Source organism: Pelophylax lessonae (assembly GCF_965119305.1).
Source record: "Pelophylax lessonae genome assembly, chromosome: 1".
Classification (NCBI taxonomy): Eukaryota; Metazoa; Chordata; class Amphibia; order Anura; family Ranidae; genus Pelophylax; species Pelophylax lessonae.
In genome coordinates this window covers 810,992,668-811,010,559 of record NC_138768.1, presented here as the reverse complement: position 1 = coordinate 811,010,559, position 17,892 = coordinate 810,992,668, and the positions used below count along the sequence as shown (strand labels likewise).

The window sequence follows — 17,892 nt, the reverse complement described above, 5'->3', positions numbered from 1 at the left end:
CTCCTTGATTCAAGACAGGTGGGTCCAGGAGCTGATTCGGTCCGGTTATAAGATCGAGTTTCGGTCGTCGCCTCCAGCAAGGTTCTTTCCTTCCTACCTGCGTTTGTCCCTAGATCACCTGCGGGGTCTCTTCGGGGCAATGCAAGATTTGCTCTCACAAGGGGTCATTGTACTGGTTCCTGAAACCGAACGCTTTCAGGGGTTTTATTTAAAACTATTTACTGTTCCCCGGAAGGAAGGCACAGTTCTTTCAATTCTGAACTTCAAGGCCTTGAACTGCTTTGTGCGGGTAAAAAAATTCCGGATGTAGTCCATTTGCACGCTAGTGGCATCTCTTCATCAAGGGGATCTTCTGGCCTCTATCGATATCAAGGATGGGCATCAGGGTTTTCTTCGCTTTGCTGTGGGCAATGAGCATTATTAATTTGTGGCGTTACCCCTTTGGTCTAGCCTGTGCTCCTCGGGTGTTCACAAAAGTTTTGACCCCGGTGTTAGTGTTGCTGTGGTAGCGGGGGATTGCGGTACTGGGTACCTGGATGATCTCCTTCTGCGAACAGAGTCTCCGACTGCTTTGACAACCTGGACATTACTGTGAAAACCTTGCAAGAGTTCAGATGAAACCTGAATTTTCAAAAATCTGCTCTGGTTTTGTTCACCAAGCTGGACTAGCTGGGCCTGACCCTGGACTCGGCCTTAGCATGGGTGTTTCTTCCGGGGGGAAAAAACTCCAGAAGTTACAGGATGCAATTCAGCTCCTGTTGTCCAACAGGCGGTCCTCTCTCAGGACTTGTATGGATGTTCTCCACCTTCGAGGCGGTTCCATTTGCACAGTTCCACACCAGACCTCTGCAAAGGAGGATTCTTGCCAAATGGACCAAGAATCCAGTCTGGTGGGGAACTCCTGAAGTGGACCTGTTGGCCTCCCTTCTCAACAGGAAGGTACAGAAGTTCGTAGCAAGGTCAGAGTCCTTTGCCTACGCCACAGAGGCTCTAGTGGTCCCTTGGGGCCAGTATTGTCTGTTATACGCTTTTCCCCCCCTCTAAAACCTCCGCAGAGACTTCTGGGAAGAATCAAGGCAGAAGGGATTCCGGTCATCCTAGTGGCCCCAGACTGGCCTCGCCAGTCTTGATACTCAGATCTGGTACAGCTGGTCGCCGACGTCCCTTGAAGACTCCCTCTGAGAAGATCTTCTGGCTTAAGGGTAGATCTTCCATCCTGCTTTACAGTCACTGGCTTTAACGGCTTGGCTATTGAAAGCCAGGTGTTGGAATCGTTGATTCCCACACTGATGAAAGCTAGAACCTCTACTTTTTTGGTGACTCGTATCTTGGAGTTTCTCCAAAAATGTGTAGATCAAAGTTTGGCCTTGGGAACCATCAAGGGTCAGGTTTCTGCCTTGGCGATTTTTTTTTTTTTTTCCCCCCCCCCCCAACACCCGTTGGCTATGCATTCTTTGGTTCACACCTTTGTTCAGGGGGTCCGCCACTTGGCTCGCCCGGTAAGGTCTCTGTTGCTTCCATGGGACCTCAATTTGGTGCTGTCGGTTCTTCAGAAACAACCTTTTGAAAATATTTGTGAGCTTCCTGCATTGGCTTGTCGTTCACCTTATTTGGTGGTTCACAGAGATAAAGTGGTGCTTTGTCCCTGCCAGTCGTTCCTTCCTAAGGTTGTTTCTGGTTTCCATTGAAATGAAGACATTGTGCTGCCTTCCTTGTGTCCTAAGCCTAAACACCCTAAAGAGATTGCCCGAACCAAATTCAAAGAGTGCAAGGCAATCGGGGTGTACCTGGCGGTGACTGAGTGAGTAGTTTTGAAAATCGGACTCCCTGTTTGTTCTCGCGGATGGACTTGGTAAAGGGCTAGCCGTGTCTGCTGCGACCATTTCCAGATGGATCCAGCAGACGGTGCTGGCCTATTCCATTAGGGTGAGGATCCTCCTTTCCCTGTTAAGGCGCATTCTACGAGGGCGCTTAGTGCCTCATTGTCCTTCCGTCAGGCGTCAGTGGTGCAGGTTTGCAAGGCCGGCTACCTTTTCGTCTGTGCACACTTTCACATAATTTTACAAAGTGGGTGTGCTGCTTCCTCTGGACAAACTCCAGAAAGTGCAGGCTTCAATTCACCTCCTGCTGTCCAACAAATGGTCATCCCTCTGGACTTGCATGCACGTGCACAGTTCCATATGACGTCCCTGCAAAAGGAGATTCTGACCAAGTGGGACAAATCTCCGCAGTCTGGACAATCCGATCCGGCTGAGTCTGGGAACAAAGGAGTCTGTGATATGGTGGATTAGTTCTCTGGCACTTTGGTTTGGAAAATCCTATCTCCCCTTTTATTGGACAGTGGTTACCATTGATGCCAGCCTGTCTGGCTGGGGAGGGGTTATCTGCAAGTATTCTGCTCAGGGGATCTGGACGCTGGAAGAGTCCAAAATACTGATCAATGTCCTGGAACTCCGTGCGATCAGATGTCTGGATCATTGGACGCGATGCCCAGTGTGTATTGAATGGGACAATGCCACGGCCGTGTCTTAGGTCAATCACCAAGGGGGGCACAAGAAGTGCTTTGGAGGTAGCTGGCATTTTAAGATAGGCAGACTGGTTCGTTCCAGCCCCCTCCGCACATTCCCAGGGTGGAAAATTGGCGGATTACCTTAGTCCAAAGGCATTGGACCAAGGGGGAGTGTTCCCTTAATCTGGAGGGGTTTCATCAGCTACAGTGCCTTGCGAAAGTATTCGGCCCCCTTGAACTTTTCGACCTTTTGCCACATTTTAGGCTTCAAACATAAAGATATAAAACTGTAATTTTTGTGTGAAGAATCAACAAGTGGGACACAATCATGAAGTGGAACGAAGTTTATTGGATATTTAAAACTTTTAACAAATAAAAAACTGAAAAATTGGGCGTGTACAATTATTGAGCCCCCTTAGGTTAATACTTTGTAGCGCCACCTTTTGCTGCGATTACAGCTGTAATTTGCTTCAGGTATGTCTCTTTCAGTTTTGCACATCGAGAGACTGAAATTTTTGCCCATTCCTCCTTGCAAAACAGCTCAAGCTCAGTGAGGTTGGATGAAGAGCGTTTGTGAACAGCAATTTTCAGTTCTTTCCACAGATTCTCGATTTGGATTCAGGTCTGGACTTTGACTTGGCCATTCTAACACCTGGATATGTTTATTTGTGAACCATTCCATTGTAGATTTTGCTTTGTTTTGGATCATTGTCTTGATGGAAGACCAATCTCGTCCCAGTCTCAGATCTTCTGCAGACTCCATCAGATTTTCTTCCAGAATGGTCCTGTATTTGGCTCCATCCATCTTCCCATCAATTTTAACCATCTTCCCTGTCCCTGCTGAAGAAAAGCAAGCCCAAACCATGATGCTGCCACCACCATGTTTGACAGTGGGGATGGTGTGTTCAGGGTGATGAGCTGTGTTGCTTTTACGCCAAACATAACGTTTTGCATTGTTGCCAAAAAGTTCGACTTTGGTTTCATCTGACCAGAGCACCTTCTTCCACATGTTTGGTGTGTCTCCCAGGAGGCTTGTGGCAAACTTTAAACGACCTGAGACTGAGACTGGGACGGAGATTTGTGTTCCAACAAGACAATGATCCAAAACATAAAGCAAAATCTACAATGGAATGGTTCACAAATAAACAAATCCAGGTGTTAGAATGGCCAAGTCAAAGTCCAGACCTGAATCCAATCGAGAATCTGTGGAAAGAACTGAAAACTGCTGTTCACAAACGCTCTCCATCCAACCTCACTGAGCTCGAGCTGTTTTGCAAGGAGGAATGGGCAAAAATTTTAGTCATTCGATGTGCAAAACTGATAGAAACATACCCCAAGCGACTTACAGCTGTAATCGCAGCAAAAGGTGGCGCTACAAAGTATTAACTTAAGGGGGCTGAATAATTTTGCACACCCAATTTTTCAGTTTTTTATTTGTTAAAGTTTGAAATATCCAATAAATTTCGTTCCACTTCATGATTGTGTCCCACTTGTTGCTTCTTCAAAATAAATTAGTTTTATATCTTTGTTTGAAGCCTGAAATGTGGCAAAAGGTCAAAGTTCAAGGGGGCCGAATACTTTCGCAAGGCACTGTATGTCTCCAGTGGGGCACCCCTGAGGTGAATCTGTTGGCGTCTCTGCTCAACAGCAAGGTGCAGAGGTCTGTGGCTCAGTCAAGGGGTGCTCTGGCGGATGCCACACACACGCTGGTGGCCCCGTGGGGGGTCAGTATCCTCTGATCTACACTTTCCCTCTCAAGCTTCTGCCCAGACTCCTTTGCGGTATCGAGGCAGAAGTAATTCCCGTCTTAGTGGCTCCAGACTGGCCTCGCTGGGCCTGGTAAGCCAATCTAGTGTGGCTGGTCGCCGATGTTCCTTGGAAGCTTACTCTCAGGGAGGATCTGTTTTCCCAAGGACCGATCTTCCATCCTGCTTTACAGTCGCTGGCTTTGAAGGCTTGGCTGTTGAACGCCAGGTGCTAAAACAATAGAGGTTTGTCTAATTTGTTGATTCCCGTGTTAGAAGCTAGGAAATTTACTTCTAGGAAGATCTACCATCGTTCGTGGAAGTCGTACATTGCGTGGTGTGAGTTTCTTAGGGTTCATCCTCACGCCTTCTCGGTGGCTCCGGATCTTAACCTTCCTTTGAACAGAAATTGGCCTGGAGTACTATCAAGGGCCAGGTATCTGCCTTGATGGTTTTTTGAACATGTTCGAATTAAGGTAGTGACCCAAACCTTTTTTTGTGGGGCGAAGAACATTTGACAGAGCTAGGGAGATTTCCTGTTTCATTAATCTCTCAAAGTGAGATTAAAAGGGTCAGGTTAAAACCGTACCAAAGTATCAGACTTTTTCCAATGCAGTAGTGAATAGTGGAGCAGTCAGCCTGACTATGCAGTGTGGCAGGTGTGTGTAATTGGGCTGGCTGGATGGAATTAAAACTTTCCTTTTTGGCCCCTTTCACGCTATCCGTCCGTCGGACGGATTCCGTTTTTCTCAGCGGGGGGAGTGAGCCGCCGATCCCCCGCTGACCAGCAGGAGGACAGCTGTGTCTCCGCGCTGTGTGCAGAGACACAGCTGTCAGTTCCCCATGCATCTCTATTGGGGAAATCGGATGGGAACGGACCGTCTGTCCGTTCTCATCCGATCTGCTGGACGGATGGAAAATAGGGTTTCCATCCGTCTGGATTTGACGGATTGGGTCGGATGTCAGCAGACATGTCTCCGCTGCCATCCGATGCCCCATAGGAATGCATGGGGGGGACCATTCGGATCCGCCAAAAAACGAACTGTTTGAAAGGGGCCTTAGGTGATTTTCTGTAGAAGTCATTTTGTGTATTTTGCCTTAAAGGTGGCATACAAAGTTCATTTGTTCTTACTTTCTCCTAATCCTTGTTATTGTGTTTATAGAATTCCTCTGCATCTGCTCATGAAGAAAAGGCCAAAAAACCCAAAAAGAAGGCAAAACGACGCCGAACAAAAGGCGATGGCAAAAAGGAGTCTGAGGATTATTGCTTTCGCTGTAATGACGGAGGAGAGCTCATTTTGTGCGATAGAAAGCTGTGCACAAAAACCTACCACCTTGATTGTCTTGATCTTGACAAAAGGCCTTTTGGTGAGTTCTTGTTTATACATTTTGTCTTCTCCATGCCCATAATCGTATCCCTTGCATTTCGATTATCCTATTCTATGTCATTTCAGGTTTAACAGTTAAGTTCACCTTTTTTAAAAAAAAAAAAAAAAAAAAGATTTTGCAGTACATTTATATTTTTTAAACACTGCAGCTTGCAAAGTATTGCACCTGCGTTTAATGGATCGCGAGTGCAATGTCAGGTTCCTGCAGAAACTTGGGGATTTTGGGTATACTTCCCACTTCCTGCTATAGGACTTCAGTTTTTTTTTTTTTTCCTGCCTTGTCAGGAGTAAGGACCTGGTTCCGTGCTGGGATCTGCTGTCCTTGTTTTTTTATCCTTTTTGGGAATTATGGGCATTGCTGTGTTTTTCCAACCACTCATGTTGACACTGCTTTGGGACGTCCCCAGAGTCCAACAAGATTTGGAGCTGTGTCCGTCAATGAACGAAAGAAAACTGGATTTTTGTCTTACCGTAAAATCCTTTTCTCTGATGTTCATTGACGGCCACAGCACCCACCCCTCTAATTGAGTTGGGTTATGTATTCTTCTGACACTACTTATTACAAACTGAAGTCCTATATAGCGGGAAGAGTGGGAGTATACCCCTTAGGAGAGTCCTAGGGGCGTAGTCGAATTTTGTTTCCACCTAGTGCTACTCCTATGGAGAGCAGCATGACATTAGAGTAAAAAAAGGTATGGCGCTGTGTCCGTTAATGAACATCAGAGAAAAGGATTTTACGATGAGACAAAAATTCAGTTTTTTGTTTAACTGCAAAGTAAATGCTTAATGTGCTAGTATGCTTTGCATGCTAGCACATTGTGACGCCTGCAGACGAAGCCTGCGTCATCCCTGCTGGAGGCCGCATCCATCTTCACCTGTCTTCCTTCCGTGTCTGCGTGCGGGAGCCACCTGTCACAGCAAAGGGGTCCGAAGAAACATCACTGATAGCCGTTCCTTCAGAGTGCAAGCGCAGATTACGTCATTGGCTGCATGCAATGTAAATCTCTTAAGCGGTGCAAGTTTAGGAGTTATTTACAGTATCTATAGGTAAGCCTTATTATAGGCTTACCTATTGGTACAAACATTACAGGGGGGTATACAACCACTTTAAAGGACAAATTCCCCTTTGGATTACACTGTGCACCCCTCCCTTGCTTCATTAACTGAGCTAACATCTCACCACTCTACCCATATGCTCACTAATCGCCTCCGAGAGCCTCCTGCATTATCTACATCCTGGCTGGTAAAAGAATCTAGTTCCAGGTCAACCATGCTTGTGCAGGAGGGTCTCATAGTTTTTAATGGGATAAACCCCTTTCCGCTTCCTCCCAGTCATGCTTCCTTGTCACATCCCAGTACGTTTGGACTATGGTGTCCGTTTTTGAGATTTAAAAAGGGGGATTACATTCTGTCGCCCAACATGTGACTGGGTCTGCTTAGGCCTAAGCGTGGTCTCAAGGATATCATTTGCTGCCTCATGCACAGAGAAATATAGGCAAGGGCTCCAGCAGTCAGAAGTGACGGTTGTAGCAGAAATAGTAAATTATATGTGCCTAGAGGAGAGGTTTTTTATTGGACCGTGTCTCTCTAATTTGACTACCATAATATAATTCTCACTAAAAACTTAGTAATCACCTTACTTCCTTAACATCCTTCTACTGGGGTTGATTTACTAAAACTGGAGATTGCAATATCTGGTGCAGCTGTGCATAAACAATCAGCTTCCAGTTTTTTTTTTTTTTTTTGTCAAGTTAGAAGCTGGCTACCATACACAGCTGCACTAGATTTTGCACCCTCCAGCTTTAGTAAATCAACCTGTGTCTGGCTTTGTTTTGCAGTCTTGTATTATTTAAACAGGTAACTGATGTGCTTTACATTTCCCCCTATAGGGAAGTGGGTATGTCCATGGCATCACTGCGACGTCTGCGGAAAGGCTTCTATCACCTTCTGCTGCCTGTGCCCCAATTCCTTTTGCAAAAGTCACCATGATGACAAACAGTTTAAGCGGACAAAGGGTGGCAAGCTGTGCTGCCTGGAACATGACCAGCGTGAGTTCAATGAAGTCCAAGTCGCTGAAAACAAAGCTAAAGAGCACTCCAGAGCCATGCAGAAGAAAAGTCAGAAGACTAGATAAAACACAAAGGACTGCAACACTATTGTAAATTGATATACCTATTTGTGAATAAATTGTATGATGCCCTTTTTAATTCAATGCTGTACAGCTAGCTCACCTTCTGATTCAGGACACAATGTACCCACTGAGCCAACCTCTGCAGCCTAGGCTGCATCTGCACTGAATGCAAAGCTGTATTTACTGCAGCTCGATACCTGTCAGGACAACCACCTTACACAGCATTACTGCTATAGCCCTATTAGTGGCTTAATATTGGAGAGGTGCTCAAATTGGTTTAAGACTAGAGCCGCTTGAGGTACACCTATTGAGCAGGTATTGAAGAGAACTTGTCACCCATATACAGTGGAGGCTGTCATTTGGTAAGCAAAGCCTACATTCATCCTCTTAATTATTTAGCATCTAAACATGATGGGACATAGATTAAATTGCTAATCTATGTCCCGGTCAATCTAAAGGATACCCCTTTGCTACATTTGTCGCCTTCTAGAGCAATTATTGGAGAGAATTTTCTACTGCAAAATAAAAAGTGCCCTTTGGCCTTATGCCTGATGCAACAGATTTCAGCAGGTTTTAGTGCAGGGTTTGCCTGACTGTAATGTGTGCTTGTTACTAATTGGGTTAATGGATAGGTTTTATTCTATCAAGCATGTCCCACTACACCATATGGCTGCCTACTGTAACTTGTGTGCAGCATCGTTGGTATTAACCAGTGAAGTGACACACTGTGTTTTTAAAGAGTTGCCCCACCACACAATAGCTGTACATTTTTACAGTTTCTCGTTTCAGATTGGTTTTGCTTGTTACTAGTAAAAATAATTTTTAGTCAAAGCAAAATGGCTGCCACCACTGTTTGGATGACAGAAGTTCCTGTTAAAGTTTTTTTTTTGTTGTGTTTTTCTTTTATTACAAGACACTATTTAGCTCCATCTTGGCAATACCTATATATTTTAGTGTATTTTTATAGTCCAGACAAGAATTTGTATAATCATTTTAATGGAATATAGGTACAATTAACACAATATTGTTTTCATAGTGTTTATTTTTCTTTTATCTGAGGCTTTTGCTGCAAATGTCAGTGGTGCTACAAGCACCGCGGTCACACGGCCCAACAACCTGTCCTTTTAGCAGGATTGAACATGTGGCTAAGATTATTTTTTAAAAACACCATGGAAGATTTTATATATGACTTAACTGTGGGAACGTTGTTTTCTTTCTGTTTTCTTTTTTTTTCTGTGATTGTTTTACAGATGTACAGTTGCTACCTCACCTGGGTAATATTGTGGTTCCCAACCTGAACATTTTATTGCATTTTTTTTGAGGGGGGGAACTTCCCTAAGTGGGGTGGGTATGTAAATAAGTGCCTGTGTCTGGGTTCCACGTTTTCTATTTAAAACTCAGTCAAAGGCTACTTTATTTTTATATCAATATCGGAAGGCTGGATGATCTGTCAGTCCTTATATTTCTCAAATAATTCAGTGCAGAAACTTCTGTGCCTTGGTAGCCATCTTTTACCACCTGCCATGACCCCCACTCCCAGGACTAGATTCTCCATTTATTTATTTCATCCAATAGAAAGGTGCCACGTGGCTTTCTAGTAATCCTGTTCTGGGAGAATGATCAGGAAATATTAAAAGAAGCAAATTGGTGAGTCAAGGCAGACAGTTGCCCAAGAGGTCTTGTTTTTCTCTGAGTGTGGCTGGGTCAATATAGTGCAGAAAACAATCGAGGCAGTGATGCCTCATGCATTCTTCATTGCAGGCTATTTAATAACTACTTGGCCATTTGCTGCCCTCAGTAGTAGGGGCATAGGAGTAGAATTAGCTTGACCATTAACTAGCCCATGTTTGGGCTACTGTTGTCTGTTCAATTGGAACAGAAGACTTAAAAATTACAGATCCCAGCCTGTGCTTGTTTTCCTCTGAATCTTCTTCCTTTATTAGGTGTTTTGCTCTCAGAAGTTTTCGGGAAATCTCCAGCACTCAAACTCCTGTGAGCCAGTAAGTCCCCAGAGTGCCCAGCGACAGGAATTTTTTATATATACATTTGATGCCACTCCACTGATCCCACTCAGCGGAGTTTCTCATTTAAGATACAGGTGGTATTTGACTTAGCCAATGGCTTCATCATCTCAGAGTTCAGATGACGATGGTGTAATGGAAATGGGGCTCTTGTAGAGGCCACATCACGTTTCTTCTGTCAACCTTATATTATATATATTTTTTATGTTTATATGTTAAAGCCATGTTTAGCCTGGGGTTCTGCACAATGCTTTCAGCCCAGGCCTCCCTTATCTTTTGTAAGTCTATAATCATTGAATGTGGGCTTATGAGAATCTATTTGGGAGAGCAGTGTCCATGAGAAAATAACATGTGCCATGTTTTGTAACACTTTTTTATTTATTTTTTTTTTCTCCTTGAATTTTGCCTTTGTAAAATTACAGCCATTTAAAACGTGTTAGGTTCTTCAAGGGTGACTCCATTAACTAATCTTTTTTTGTACCCAAACTTCAAAACTGTGAACCCTGGGATGCTCATAGTCGTTGTTTTTGATCTAGCTGCTGCTTCTTATATCTGAGATCAAAGAAGAATTGTTGGCTCCCTTAAGCTGCCTGGACACCTTTTAAAAAAAAAAAACTGTGCTTTGGAAAAAATTGGCATTTTCAGAATGCGGTCAGCAGTGGCAGATTTCCTGGCTTTGCCACTAGCTTTGATTAAAGTGGCTTTAAAGGCACAAGGTTTTTTTTATTTTAATTCATTCTATGCATTAAGATAAAAACCTCTTTTGTGCAGCAGCACCCCTAAAACCTGAGTCCCATCTCACTCTGGCGATATTGCTGGAGAGCCTCAACTATCTAGGACTCTCCTGCCTCATTCATTGGCTGAGGGAGCAGCTGGAGCCAAGGAGGAGAGGGGCAGGGCCGAGCCGTGGCTCCCATGTCTGAATGGACACATAGAGCAGTGGCTCGGATTGGGTGCCCCCATAGCAAGCTGCTATGGGGGCATGTGGCAGGAGGGCGGGGCCAGGAGTGCGGCGAGGTACCCAAGAAGAGAAGGACCTGGGCTGCTCAGTGCAAAACCACTGCACAGAGCAGGTAAGTATAACATTTAAAAAAAAAAAAAGGCTTTAATATTACTTTACATATGCAAATCAACATTGTACTTCACTAGCTCTGTGCTTTTTGGGGGATTTTGATTCAGACATACTGAGGCTACAGAAGGAGTGCCAGACCTTTTATTAATTTGCAGGTCAGCAATAGGAGAACCTCCTCCATATTTCAGGTTCTTTTCAGTGCAGATTGTCAGACTTTTATACTTTCCTTTCACTTCCCCTCTACTATGTCCGGCAGCTTGGACAAAATCAGAAAGCCTTGTGTAAGCTGCAAATTACTGAAGTTATAGTTTACACAGGACTTGAGGTTCCTTTTGTGACAATGATTAGTCAGCACATAAGTGTCAGCTATATTCATTTTGCTCTTATTGCTGAACTGAGTGGTGGGGGAGTTAAATAAAAGTATATGCTGCTGTGGGGAGGGTAGGGTAGGGGGTTAAAGCAAGCCAGTTGCTTTGCGCTTAGTGTGCCAAGCACGGGGTTTGCTTTAATAAATGCATACAAGCATGTCTTAATATTAGTAGATTACTTCTGAGACAAGTGTTTCCCATTTAGTTGGCTTTTCTGGAGCTCAGCCCAGTAGTTGCCCATATATTGCTAAATGATTTTTAAAGACTTATCAGTCACATCAAGCATTCCTATGAAGGTCTGATTTGGCTCTTGCAGACTGAAGCTGGAATGCTTGGGCTTACAAGAAAACTGCTAGACATTTTATTTTAAAGCTTTGTAAATGCCTGCTATGTGTTCTTTAGACTAACACTGGTAAGCTAAAATTAAAAACTATTTAGGATTCTTTAGTTTTTCAGCTGAGAGGAGACATTGACTTTGTTAACCATGGGTCTCAAGCATGCAACGATCTGGTAGTTTGTGAAAAGGAAGCCAAGAGGTGATGGTGCTTCTCAAAGCAGTTTGTGGAGAATGCGGTCAAGCTTCGTGCAAAGTTATACAAGCCTCCAAAGCACAGATTTGAGTGTTGTACATGCTTTTTCTAATTCAACAAATTCTTCACAGCGGATAAGGATGCTGTCTCAGGATTTTGTATTATACCAAGAACTTTACCATTCAGCCAGCAGTGTGTGTGAAAGCAGCCAGGTTAACTTTAGGGCCCAGAAATAAAATTGGGTCTCCCGTGGCAGGGATACCTTACTAATGTTGCTTACATTGAGGCATTACACAAAATGTTTTTTGGCAGAAGACAAAGACTTGACTACAAGTTTACTTCATTGTGATGTCAACTGTCATTGTGGTTAGCTCCCTGTCCCTGATTTTTGTCATTGAATTTCAAATATAATTTAGTTTTTAATGGTTTTGTAAAGAAAAAGTATAGTTTTGTACTATAGAGACTGATTGCTAAAGAATGATTCTTGCATTATGGTATACAGCATATATTTCTGAAAAGTGTTACCTTTATCGCATTGTTTTCCGTACTAAAGCTTCTGGTCTGAGCTCCCAAAATCTTTTTAATGTTTTATTTTTTTAAGTTAAAGTAAAATGTTCTCTGAAGAGGTTCTACAATGAACAGTGATATTAAATACGCACTTTATTATTTTCTAATGCTATTTTAATTTTATCATTACTCCAACTTGAACATCATACAAAGTTTTTTGTTATCTTTTTTTTCACACCAGAATAGAACATTTTTTGGTTACCTTAACTGTTGTGTGTCTGTCTCTTTTGTTCTTCCAGCCCCCCCCCCCCCCCCCTTTCCATACTTCAGCGGGAAAAGAAAGCAAATGCAGTACAAATGCTAGTACTGAAAAATGTATCTTAAAGCATTATCTATCCTGGTTTTCAGTTTTACACTTCAATTAGTTGGTGCCTCGTCTAGTGGTTTGGTACTATCAGTACCCCTGTCAAATTACTATGCAAGGAGACAGCCCTGACCAGAAATGTAGAACCATAGCAAGTGTGTATATGTCTGCTTTAAGTAAAAGGATAAAATGTGTCCAAGACAGAAGAGGAAAAAAAAAATATTGATGAACTTGAATTCTGAAGCTGTCAGTACATTTATACATGAAGAAAGAAACCAAAATAAAAACCAGACTGAGCTCAACCTCGGTATGAAATATAAAGTCAGGTCCATAAATATTGAAACATTGACACAATTCTCTTTTTGGCTCTATACACCAACACAATGGATTTAAAATGAAACGAACAAGACGTGCTTTAACTACAGACTTTCAGCTTTAATTTGAGGGTATTTACATCCAAATCAGGTGAACGGTGTAGGAATTACAACAGTTTGTATATGTGCCTCCCACTTTTTAAGAGACAAAAGGAATGGGACAATTGGCTGTTCCATGGCCAGGTGTGTTATTCCCTCATTATCCCATTTACAAGGAACAGATAAAAGGTCCAGAGTTAATTTCAAGTGTGCTATTTGCATTTGGAATCTGTTGCTCTCAACTCAATATAAGATCCAAAGAGCTGTCCCGATCAGTGAAGCAAGCCATCATTAGGCTGAAAAAATACAAACCCATCAGAGATGGCAAAAACTTTAGGTGTGGCCAAATCAACTGTTTGGATCATCCTTAAAAAGAAAGAATGCACTGGTGAGCTCAGCAACACCAAAAGGCCTGTAAGACCACGGAGAACAACTGTGGTGGATGACCGAAGTATTCTTTCCCTGGTGAAGAAAACCTTAGTTAGACTTACCGGTGACTGTGTTTCTAAGAGCCTTTCAGGACAGCACCTAGAGAAAGCACAGCTCCATTCAAAATCAGGAAACATTGCAGTCTTTAAATCCCTCCTTCTACCATGCCTTTGGTTATAAAGTATCCTCCGACATGCTGGAAAACAGAACACATAGGTCATAACTTTTATAAAGTACAACATTTTAGGGAGGGTAGTAGGCTGCTGTCCTGAAAGGCTCTTTAGAAATACTGTCACCGGTAAGTCTAAGGTTTTCTCAAATCGCCTTTCAGGACAGCACTTGGAGAGGATATAAGAGTCGCTTACCCTAGGGCGGGACCACTGCCTGCAGTACCTTTCTCCCGAAGGATTGATCTTCAGCAGACAGTAAGTCCAGCCTATAGTGCTTGAGAAAAATGCAATAACTGGACCAGGTAGCTGCCTTGCAAATTTGTTCAGGCAAAGCACTGGCCCTTGCAGCCCAGGATGTAGCCACCGACCTGGTAGAATGGGGCACAATACATTCAAGAGGAGTCTCTCCTTGAGCTACATAAGCTACCTAAATTGCCCATTAGAGCCACCTTCCTAAGGTGCCCTTTGATGCCTATTCACCCTTACGAGGTCCTGTGAAAATTTATATACAGGGCATTTGACCTTCTGAACTCTTTGGTGACAAACAGGTAGTGTATTAGACACCTCACATCCAGGGAATGAAAGGCTTCCTCTTTAGTGTTAGCTGGTGTTGAAGCAAAGGTAGGCAGCACAATTTCTTGAGTGTGGTGAAAGGATGTAGCTATTTTAGGGAGAAAAGCTGGATTCGTCCAAAGAACAACTCGGTCTGGAAAAATTATCAAAAAGGGGTCTGTAATAGACAAGGCCTGAATCTCACTCTTCTGGCAGAAGTAATTGCCACCAAAAAGTGTCTTTAAGACCAAATGTTTCAGAGAGGACTCTGTTAAAGGTTCAAATGGAGCCTTAGTAAGTCCTTGTAAAACTAAAGATAGATCCCATTTGGGAAAATTCTTAATAGTCGTTGGCCTGCTTCTAGCTAAAGCCTTAAAAAAATGTATAATTAGTCTCTTGTGATAAGGTCTTTTCAAAGAAAACTGAAAGAGCCGACACCTGTGTCTTCAGGGTACTTGCAGCTAATCTTTTCTCCATTCCTTCATGGAGGAACTCTAAAACAGAAACTATATCTTTTACTTGAAATTTTTTAATTAACACCAGCAGTTCTACCTTTTCCAAACTTTCATATAAATAGCCCTGGTCACTTTTTTTATTGGACATCAGTGTGGAAATTCGTTTTTCTGAAAGCCTCCGGCTCTCAAGAGATCTTTCTCAGAAACCACGCAATCAACTTAAGAAGCCGCTCTAGCTCTGGATGATTCAGGATCCCTTGTGTCAGAAGATTTTCCCTGACTGGGAGTTTACAGGGTGGTTTCACTGCCAAATTCAGGAGAGTCGCAAACCAAGGTCTTTTTGGCCAAAAGGGTTTGATCAGGATTAAACTGGTAGATTCCTCCCTGAACTTCCTGAGAACCAGAGGAATCCGATGGAATGGGGGAAACGCATAGCTTAAGGGTGAGCAAATGCGTCTAGGCCCAGCGGTTGATCCTCCCTGTAGAGGGAAAAGAATACTGGCACCTTGGTGTTTAGTTGGTTTGCAAACCGGTCGATCTGGGGATACCCCCAAGTCTCTGAGATCATAAGGAAAAATTTCCTGATTCAGACTCCACTCTGATTCCAGAACCTTCTTCCTGTTCAGAAGATCTGCCAGGAGATTCTGGGAACCCTTCAGGTGAACTGCCATCAAGGATGCCACATTCTGTTCTGCCCATTCCAGTAACTGCATGGCCAGCTCTAAGAGGCTTCTGCTTCTTGTTCCCCCCTTGCCTTGAGACATAGGCTACCACGTCATGTTGTTTGACGGGACTTGAACATCTCTTATGTTTTGATGGAATATCACGAGCCAGAGACTTCATGGCCTCTGCCTTGGACCAAGTGCCTTGAACTGTCTGACTGTCCAGGTGGGCTCCCCACCCCAAGCACTTGCATCTGTGGTCAGTCTCTTGTTCAGAGGAAAGGACCAACCTAGGCCCTTTGTCGGATTGGCTGGGTTTCGCCACCACCAGCACGCCCTTTTTTTTTACCCTTGCCGAGATTGTGATAGGCTTTTCTAGTGGCTCTGGGTGAGACCACTTTTGCAGGATCTTCATCTGCAGAGGGCGAGAGTGTAACCTGGCCCACTGTACTGCTAGAATAGACAAGGTGAGAAGGCCCAGGGTCGCCATTGCTGTCCAAACTAGCAGTTTGAGGTTGGTCTGCAACTGAGCTACTGCAGACTGAACCTTTTACCATTTTTTCTTGAGGCAGAAAAACTTTTTGGGGAACAGAATGGATATTGTACCCCAGAAACCGAATCTCCTGTGAAGGAGTCAGATTGGACTTCTCCAGGTTTAGGAGCCACCCTAGGCTCTCGAGATGTAACTGAGTCTCCTAAAGATATTCTAGCATCCTTGCTTTGGAATCTGTGAAAAGGAGCAAGTCGTCCAGATATGGAACCACAGCGATACCCCTCAGTCAGGGGTTCCAGGGCTTCTGCCATCACTTTGGTGAACACTCTGGGGTAGGATGACAGTCCGAAGGGGAGAGCTCTGAATTGAAAGTGCCAAATTGACTTTCCCAGATTGATTGCTAGTCTGAGAAACGTTTGGCTGGATCAAGCTATTGGGATATGTAGATAAGCATCCCTCAGATCTAGAGTTGTCATGAAACAACCCGGAGATAGCAATTTTGTCACTGTATAGATGGTGTCCATCCGGAAACGCTTGTATCTTATTGATTTGGGATCAAACAAAACTTTCCTTATGGTTTCTTTACCAAGAAGATGTGAGAATAAAATCCCCTGCCTTCTTGTTCCTTGGGGACCTGGATGACTACTTGTTGCATCAGCTCCTGTAAAAGACATAGCTAAAGCAATCTCCTGATCCTTTGGAAGTGGGGTGACAAAGAACCTGCTTGGGGGAGTTCTTGAGAACTCCAGGTTGTAGCCTGACGACACTATGTTTCGGATGAAAGGACTCGCTGGTATTTGTTCCCATTGAGGGAGGAACAGACTCAACCTTCCTCCCACTGGAGGGGTACTGTCATTTAGCCTTAGAGGGCTGCTTTGGGGGCTTAAAAAAAGCACCCCCCTCTGCCTTTTGGTTTTTTGACCAGACCATCTGGATGTGTTCCCTACCCCTGTGGGACTGGAAAAGAACGAAAATTACCCTTTGCGGGTTGTTTTTTCTTTGAGGGGAAGGCCTTCTTTTTATCTGCTGTCCTATCTAGGACAGATTCAAGTTCTGGGCCGAACTAAAGATTGCCTGAAAATAGTAGTCCACACAATTTTGACTTCCAGGCTGAGTCCCCAGTCCAAGTCTTTAGCCAAATTGCCCGCCTCACAGAATTGACCAATGCTGAAGACATTGCAGACATTTTAATTGACTGTGCCGAGGCATCAGCCATGTACTTTACTGCTTTGAGCAGCAGAGGAAAGGATTCTAATAAGTCCTTTCTGGCAGTTCCAGCTTCAATGTGTGTTTTTAACTGTTCCAACCAGCGTTCCAGGTTTCTAGCTACTACCGTGGATGCCGTAGCTGGTTTCAGGTTGGATGAGGCAGAACCCCAAGCCTTTTTAAGGAGTAAATCCGCTTTTTTGTCCATGGGATCTTTTAGTACCCCCATGTCTTCAAAGGCTAGGTCTGTGCGGCGAGATACTTGGGGAAAAAGCCGCATCCACTTTTTTTTTTGTTCCAGACCTGAGACTCCTCATCTTCAAAAGGAAACCTCCTTCTAAGACTATTGGCAAAAAAGGGAGCCTTTTCAGGATCTTTCCATTCCATTTTCACCATCTCTGTAAGGGTCTTGTGTACAGGAAAGACTCTATGCTTAGTCTCATCCAGTCCCTCATACATTTTGTCATGAACTGACAGTTGCAATTTTTCCTCCTGGATACCCAGGGTAGTATATATTGCCTTGAGTAGATCTTGCACTTCTTCTAAGGACAATTTATACTTGGAAGGCCTTTCCAGGTCTTCCTCTGAATCCTTGAGGGAGGGAAGTGTGCTCGTGCCTTTTACCTTCTGAGTCACTACACCCTGCAGACTTTGAGGTGGATGCATAGGAGCACTCTGCTGGGAGTCTGTCTGTGCAGGTGGGGCTTTAATTAACAAGGATTTGACTGAACTCAGTGTATCTGTCAGCTCTTTCACAGAAGAAAATAAATCCTTGCACTGCTGTGCAGATTCTTCTTTTACTAAAGCCCCGTACACACGTACCGATCGTCGGCGGTCTTGTCTGCTGAAAACTGCAAAAGACTGCACACGAATTTTG

At 43.8% G+C, this 17,892-nt stretch overlaps 1 protein-coding gene across 1 annotated transcript in view; it reads left to right on the top strand.

Moving 5' to 3' along the window:
• NSD2 (nuclear receptor binding SET domain protein 2) overlaps positions 1–8,161 on the top strand; it is a 162,061-nt gene extending 153,900 nt beyond the window's left edge. Inside the window, exons 22-23 of the mRNA XM_082252839.1 lie at positions 5,418–5,622; positions 7,532–8,161. Coding sequence (XP_082108965.1) covers positions 5,418–5,622; positions 7,532–7,776 — 450 coding nt within the window. The 3' untranslated portion in view covers positions 7,777–8,161. The remainder of the gene's footprint in view (positions 1–5,417; positions 5,623–7,531) is intronic.
• Positions 8,162–17,892: the final 9,731 nt, after the last annotated feature.